We start from the raw sequence: 7,613 nt of genomic DNA on the forward strand, positions 1-7,613 counted from the left end.
TGGCCTCCTCCACCATCCCCCACCCCCCTTTTCCCCCCAGCTGAGGCCAAACCTGGCCCTTTGCTCCCCAAAAAGCCCCTTGTCCCAGCAGGAAAGGCTCAGAAATTTGGGAGGGTTGAGCTGTCACCTAAAACTCTTCCAAAAACAACACTTGGAAGTCACTGAATTGCTCAGAAATGCACATTTTTTTATCCCATTTTCCAGTCTCTGCCTCCTCGAGCTCGTGTCCAAACACAACGGGATCACGGAACATTTCCCTTCCTTTAATGAGGGATGAAAATCGAGGGTCAGTTATTAATTAACAGAGTCATGAATGACTTCCCATCCTCACTGGTGGCACAGATGGGCTCCTGCTGCAGATGGGGGGAGAGATGATCCCCCTCTCCCTCATTTCCAATGGCAGTTCCCAGGAGGTTTGGGACAGCCACAGCAGAGAGTTTTTCCTTAAGAGAAGTGCTGTTCCTGGGCAGGAAATTTCCCTTTTTCCTCAGTCTCCCATTAGAGGGATGAAATCCCGCCCTGCCCCACCCTCATTTCTTTTGTCTCCTCTGAAAATGTGGCCCCAGAGGAGTTGGGTGCTGGAATCTGGGGGTGTTTTGGGATTAGTGCCCAGAGCTCGGTGTCAGGACACGCCCGGCACCTGGGCAGCCCCTTCCCCCTCCCACGGCCCAGACCCCGAATTTAGAAACCCTCAAAAATGAACATTTCCCACCCAAAATGCCGTTTCCAGCTGCGTTTTTGCTGCCGTGGTTTCCCCAGGAGCGCTGTGGCCGGTTCCATCCCCGCTTGGAGCGGGACACCCTCATCCCCGAGTTCTCCTGGCCCAGCTTTCACCCAATCCTGATTTTCCAACTTCTCCTTACGGGAATCTGCCCTCGCCCAGCTCCTGCCTTTCCCAAAACCCCTCCCACCCACCTGGAGCCCAACCTGGCCTCAACAACCACACCCCACCCACGGCCCCACCAGCACCCTGCAATTAAAGTTATTTCGGAGGCAGAGGCACATTCCTGCCCTGGAGAGGGCTGCATCCAAAAAGGAAGCTCCGTGTCCCTGGGGACCAGCTGGGAGGGGGGGATTAATCACCCCCACAGCTAAAAATGTCCTCGAGAGAGGCCAGGTGTGTGGAGCTTCCATCATTGTCCCTCCCAGCTCACTAGGGATGGAGGATCAGCCCAAAATTCCCTCGTGGCTCACTCCAAACGCTCCCAGTGGGATTTTCCACAGGATTTTGGGCACTGTGGAGCCGCACCAGCCCCGTGCTGGCGGCTTTGACTCCTGAGGAAAACCATCCACGCTCCTGCTTTGGGAATTCAACTTCCCGGCCACGCTCTCCAGGTGAGGGGAGCCCGGCTGGATTCTCCTTCCGGCCATGCTGGGTGGCTGTGGAGATTTAGTACCAATCCATGGGAATGAATCGATGGGTTCTTTGCTCCGCCTTTGGGATCTGCGGCTTCCAGGGACTCGCCTGGGAAACGAGGGTTTCTCCCCTAAGAAGAGCATAAAACCCCATCAAATAATCCCGGTTAATCTGAGGAGCCACAGGAGGAAACTTGGAGCAGGAGGCGGTGGTGGGAAAGTTCACTGGGATGTGGAGAAAACCTTGAGAAAATCCCAAGAAAACCCAGCAAAAACCCATTTTCAGGGAAATAAAGGCCTCGGTTCTACCCAGGGCTGGAAGCAGCTCCAGTATCCCCATGGATGGAGAATCCAAGGTCAAAGCTGCAGATGCAGGGAAAGGAGTTGTGGGATTTGTCTTGGAAAGTGGCTCCGGGGACCCTGGGGACACGCAGAGCTCTGTCACGAGTAAATCCATTAAAGTGGCTCCGTTTTGGGGAAGAAACGTCACTCCTGACTGCTCTGTGCTGCCAAAGAGGAGATGTTGGAGCTGGAGATCCCAATTATTCCCGATGCCTGGAATTAGAGGAGATCCTGGCTCTCCATTTCAACACAAGTTTCCTCAAACAGGAGATGCCAAATCCACTTTGGGAGAAACGTGCAAAATAGAAAGGCCTGAGATGGGATTTTTCCCAAAGAAAAGAGGGATTTGGAGCTGGTCCATGCTTTGTGCCTCAATTCCCCACTTCTGCAGTGAATTCCTATTGGAAACACATGGATACCACTGATGGAAGTGCCATAAAACACCCAAATTACTGTTAATTATTTAAAATAATTCTTAGTGACCCCAAAAACCTTGAGATTCTCCCACTCAACCCTCCAAACTCCCAGAAAAAGCCAATGTGCCTTTCCAGACATCCCTAACTATTTATGGAAGACTCCTTTCCACTCAGTCAAAGGCAAATTTTGAGGAATTCCCTTTTCCCGGGAGCTGCAGCTCCCCCTCACACCTCCAGAGTCCGGGATGGGATCCGCTTCGATATCCACGGAGATCAGTAACCCAAAACACACCCGAGGTGATCCAAATTCCGCATGGAGGACGAGGAAGGTGGAAACTGCTCCCAGCCCAAACCAGCAGCAGGATCCCAGGATCCTCATCAGCCACAGAGCCCCAGGGCTGGAAGAGCCCTCCGAGGCCACCAAGTCCAGCTTGGGAATGTCCAGAGCCCATCCCGTGGGTCAAGGTGCAAATCCATGGATTTCCCATAGGGAAGACAAGTCCTACTCCAGGTGGGCCAAAATGTGGCTCAAATACTCCGCGTGTCCCGCTGCATCCGGGGGGAAGATCTCCTGGCGCAGGTCACAGGCCGGAGCGGCCTCGCAGGCAGGGCCAGGCCCGAGCGTTCCCTCCTCCAGCACCCAGCCCGGAGTCCAGGACGTCTGCAAGGAAAAGAGGGATTTGGGACAGAGAGACCCCCAGGAGCGGCCTGGGGCAGCCCCCAGAACCCGACCTTTTTGTGCCCAACAGGGCTGGGCTGGAGCCTGGGGGAGCTCGAGCCGCCCCTCGCTCCACCCTCCATCAATTCCACGGGACAATCCCATGCCCACGTGGCTCCCGAGCCTCCCCAGCACTTCCAACGAGCCAAACCAGGAGGAAAATTGGCTTTGAGCAGCAAACTGGAGCCCATTTGTCACTTGTCCCTGTGCCGTTGTCCTTTGGGTGCTGATAGGGCCCCTTGGGGCCTCCCCAGACAGACACGGCCCCACTTCCCCCTTCTCCTTAAAAAACTCCCTCCCAAATATGGCCCAAAATCAGGAGTTAACCCCGGGAATACCCAGCCCCTGAAGCCATGGAAGAATTGTTAAGGGCTTCATTTAGGAAAAGGAATGAAAGAAAATGGGTTTGGCATCCCAGGGACCTGGGACTGCAGTGAAGGTTCACCAGGAGGACTGAGGGGCCAGAGATCAGGAGGTCTTTAAAAGTCCTTTCAGAAGGACAGGAATCATTTGGAATGGTTTGGAAATGTGTTTTGGGGTGGAGAGATCCGGGAGAAGGAAGGAAATACTTCAGAGCTGTTTAACTGGAAGACCCAAAGGAGACTGAGAGAGCTTTTCCCCCAGCTGACTCCTCCAGGAGATCCTCAAAGCCTCCGCCAGGATCACGGGAGGGACGTCCTGGCTGGGACCCCGGGGGATTTCTGTACCCAATTCCCCTGGGAACCAGAAAATTGGGTGCCCAGAGACTTTTTAGGGCAATAACCCCACTCTGCCACACTTCCCGTGGGTCCGGGACTGATGGAGAGGAGGATGAAGAGTCCCTGATGCCGCAGCTCCCTCCAGCCTCCCGAATTACCTTCACAGGCCCTCGGATCTCCACCGGAGCCTCCACAGGGAGAGCCCCGTCCCTGGGAGCATCTTCCCTCTCAAGCACTTCTGGGGCTTCATAGAGGTCCAGAAGATTTAGGAAGGAGCCCTCAGCCCCTGGATTTAGTGTCTCCAAGCCCCGTGGGCTGCAGGGAGCTCTCCCTCCTTCCCGGGGGACAGGGAGGATCCAGGTCCTCATCCAGGTGGGCACATCACCCTTCTCCCCCTCGGTGCTGCCAAAAGCTGCGGCGCCTCCGGTTCCAACGCCGTTCCCAGGGCTCAGGGGGAGCCTGCTGGCGGCCTGGGGCTGTTCCATGGGATGAGCAGAGCCCTCCAGGTTGGATGCGGAGGATGTCGGAGCCCCTGGGTGGTTTTGGTGGCTCTCAGGTGACCTCTGGCCTTCCCCTGTCACCGCGTCCTCCGTGCACTGGATGGGCAGCGACACCGGGATGTCTTTGGGACAGAGCGAGGCAGAGGGGTCACTCCTGGCAATCTGAAGGGTTTGTTTTCCCTTTCCACTGCCCCATTTTCCTGCTGGGCTTGGGGAACCCCTGGGCTGGCAGAGCTCCCCTGTCTCCTCTGGAGCCTGGGCCAGCAGAGAAAGGACACTGAGGACAACCAGGGAGGGCTGGAGGAGCATCAGCTCCCTCAGGAGACGGGGACATCCCTGGGCCCCCAAACTCCAGGCTCATCCCAGGAAAGGCTTTGGTTTAGGTCCTGGAAGGACACAGGTGGACAGGAGGGAGCCCCAGGGCAGGGAGGCTGCATTTTCCCAGCACAGCTTTGTCCAAACCGAACCCTCCTGGCCACAAAATTCCCATTTTATGGTTGGGAAAATGGTGCCAGACCCCGTGGGAGTGATGTGAGTGTTTGGGGGGAACAGGAGAGTATGGGAAGGAGGAATCTTTGGAAAACCAGGGGGTTCTGGGTGTTTTCTGGGCTGCGGATCCTCCCCCAGCCCCAGCTCCCACCCCCTCCCAGTGATGGTCCCAGGACCAGGAGTGTCCCTGAGCAGCGAGAGCCAAAAGCCACGATGGGCTCAGGGCTCGCTCCTGCTCAAAGCCCCTTCACCCCACCGCCCTTCCCGCGGGAGCTTCCTGCAGGCACCGGGATAGAGGTGGGAACGGCCCTGCCAGGGTAAAGGTGGGAACGGCCCTGCCAGCCCAAATGTGCGCTCTGGGGACACTGCAGGCCCCACTCACCCAGGACTGGCCCCTTCCTGGCCCTCAGCCTCTGGAGGAGCCTCCCCTGCTCCGAGCACAGCTCCTGCAGCCTGGCCACCTCCGCCCAGAGCTGCAGGAACAGCTCCTCCATCTCCCTCACACCTGGGCAGGAGAGAGGAGAGGGAACGACCACCTGTTAATGGTAATAATAATTAATAATCATAATAATAATCATCCACTGATAACTGGCGTTATGCACAGGCAGTGAGGAGCTGCCAGGGCCAGCCCGAGGATCTGGTGCTGCCGGTACCTCGAGATCCCGGGTGCTGTGGGTGTGTGGGATTGCACAGAAAGGAGCATTCCCGGTTCTCTCATAATTTATACAGATAAAAAAAGGAAAGGGAAGTGGATCTTCCTAAGAAGAGCCAAGCTGGGCTTTTCCACCTCTCCCCCACAGCTTCTGCGAGCTCCAAACAACCCAAAAATCCCATTCAGTAAAAAAACCTACCTGGAAAAAGCTGTATTTCCAACTCAGTACCAAAGGATCGAATTTTTTGGGCACGAGAGAAAAAAAAAACCCAACTACAAATCCATCCAAGGAACGACATCCAAGGGTGGGGACACAATTCCCTTTTTTTGAGCTGCTCAGCCCCTTCTCCTCCCAAAAATACCCCGGGAAGCACCACCCAGCTCAGGCCCACCCAGTACCAATTAACCAAATATTGTCATTACGGAGGAAAATTGTGCTCCCCACGCTTGTCCCTGCTTTATTACAGATTAAACTTCCCAGCTTCCCCATCTTGCACCAATTATTACTGGGCGAAAAAATAAATAAACTCAAAGCTGGGCACAAATCTGCAAACCATCTGCAAAGGGGATCTGAAAGGTTCGTGCGATCTTAATTAGCATAAATATGCAAATCAGCCTGGCTTCCTGTCAGCTCCTCCAGGTTTGCTGCCGCTCAGCGCTGAAAGTTTCAGCTCGGCGTTCAATTTAAGCTCTGGCTCAAATTAGGGGTTTGGCTGGAGGGCTGGATGGAGCCGCCTCCGACGCTGTGGATTCCCCGGGAGGGATGAAGGGCAGAAATCCCGAGGGAAATGCACCTGGAGCAAGGAAAACCTCAGAGGCAATGGTAAGGTTTGCTCCCAGCGCAGGGAATTTTGGTGCTCGCCCCACACCGAGGGGAAACTTCGCCCCAGTTCTGGCTCTTTGGGGTTCCTCTGCTCCTTAAAACCTTAAAATCGAACATATTTTTCACCCCCCGAGGCAGCAAACTCCACCTCTAATTCAAGTTTTATTTTGCCTGAGAGTTGTATAGAAAGACGCCAATTAATTATTAATTGGAGCGTGACCCGGAGCCGTCACTCCCTAACAAGCCTGGGAAGATTTTGTTATGGATTTCACTCCATCCCTGCTGGGGCTTTTCGGGACTCAGCTCCTCCTCATTTCCCCGGATTGGTGCCACCAGGACGAAGCTACAGCAGGAGATTTTTCATGTCCCGAAAAAGCCTCTCCCAAACTGCAATTAAAAGCAGCAATTTGGGAGCACAAAACTCCCCATTTGCGGGGTTGGTGGAGCGGCTGCGAGGGGCGGAACCCGGCGGGGGGGAACGGGGCGGGTTCAGGGCACCCAAAATCCCATCCCCACGGCCCAGCCCTGCCTGGACCCCAAAACCCTTCTAATTTCCCCCAAAAGTGACTTACCGTGGTGGGGACTGTCCTGGCCCTGCCCGGTGGCCGCGGTGACATCGAGCTGACAGTGGCGGCTGCCCGAAAGTCGAGCAGCAGCAAATTTGGGGGAGGGAATTTCCCCTTCGGGTTTTGAGCGAAGAGCGAAACCTCCGAAACAGGAAATGAAATGGGCGAGAGCGGCGGCTCCGAACTCGGAAAAGCCCCGGGGAGGGCGATGGAGGCCCCGGGGGGCTCGTGGGGGCCGAGGGTTGGCTCCAGGCGGTGCCTCAGTTTCCCCTCACGCCTTATTCCAGCTCATTAGCGCTTTAATTTGCGGCTGAGGGGTGTTTGTGCCCCGGAGACCTCATCCCCTGTAAGCCAGTTAATATTCCAGCGAATATCCCAATAATCCCGATTAATCCTCGCTCTGCTCCTGCTCAAATCTCCCAAATCCTCCGCGCAGCGCCGGAGCCAAAGGAAAATCCTCGGCTGGATGATGGGGCCCGCCCGGGCCCGGGGGTTTTCCCGTACTGCTCCCATCACCCCCAGCGCCGGGCGCTTACTGGTCCCAGCACTCCTGAGGTCATGACCTTGGGACCTCCATAAATCCCTGTGGCTCCCAGCACGCCCAGTGCCACTCCCTTACTGGTCCCAGCACACCTGGGCTCACAGCCTGTAACCTCTATAGGTCCCTGAGGCTCCCAGTGTCCCCAGTGCCAGGCATTTACTGGTCCCCAGCACGGCACCCCCATTTCAGGCACGGGGCCGGTGGGTGGCACCAGCACCCGGCGTTGTTCGCTGACCGGCACCTCTAGGACCCGGCGTTTTTCCCGGCACAGGCAGCTTTAGGACCCGGCGTTTTTCCCGCACAGCCTGTAACCTCTATAGGTCCCTGAGGCTCCCAGTGTCCCCAGTGCCAGGCATTTACTGGTCCCCAGCACGGCACCCCCATTTCAGGCACGGGGCCGGTGGGTGGCACCAGCACCCGGCGTTGTTCGCTGACCGGCACCTCTAGGACCCGGCGTTTTTCCCGGCACAGGCAGCTTTAGGACCCGGCGTTTTTCCCGGGACAGGCGGCTT

The 7,613-nt window shown here is 56.4% G+C and overlaps 1 protein-coding gene across 3 annotated transcripts; it reads right to left on the bottom strand.

Moving 5' to 3' along the window:
• Positions 1–166: 166 nt before the first annotated feature.
• LOC108446530 lies at positions 167–7,341 on the bottom strand. Of its 3 annotated transcripts, XM_017733376.1 has the most exons (4): positions 6,567–7,335; positions 4,902–5,055; positions 3,689–4,152; positions 167–2,775 (listed from the first exon to the last, which is right to left on the bottom strand). In XM_017733376.1, exons 1-4 carry the CDS (start codon positions 6,609–6,611, stop codon positions 2,617–2,619), a joined length of 822 nt encoding a protein of 273 aa, XP_017588865.1. In that variant the 5' UTR covers positions 6,612–7,335; the 3' UTR covers positions 167–2,616. The 3 variants fall into 3 exon arrangements, with proteins under 3 accessions (XP_017588865.1, XP_017588863.1, XP_017588864.1); XM_017733374.1 differs by having other exon boundaries at positions 167–4,152; positions 6,567–7,341; XM_017733375.1 differs by having other exon boundaries at positions 167–4,152; positions 4,902–5,024; positions 6,567–7,340.
• Positions 7,342–7,613: the final 272 nt, after the last annotated feature.

The sequence above is a fragment of the Corvus brachyrhynchos genome, unplaced genomic scaffold (genome assembly GCF_000691975.1).
Source record: "Corvus brachyrhynchos isolate BGI_N302 unplaced genomic scaffold, ASM69197v1 scaffold875, whole genome shotgun sequence".
Taxonomy (NCBI): Eukaryota; Metazoa; Chordata; class Aves; order Passeriformes; family Corvidae; genus Corvus; species Corvus brachyrhynchos.

Excerpts from the sequence above, each read along its gene's own strand:
- LOC108446530 (XM_017733374.1), bottom strand. The coding sequence starts at position 6,611 with ATGTCACCGCGGCCACCGGGCAGGGCCAGGACAGTCCCCACCACG. Across the intron at positions 5,056-6,566 it reads CCAGGACAGTCCCCACCACG|GTGGTCGTTCCCTCTCCTCT; the intron begins GTAAGTCACTTT and ends TACCATTAACAG. Across the intron at positions 4,153-4,901 it reads CAGGAAGGGGCCAGTCCTGG|ACATCCCGGTGTCGCTGCCC; the intron begins GTGAGTGGGGCC and ends TCTGTCCCAAAG.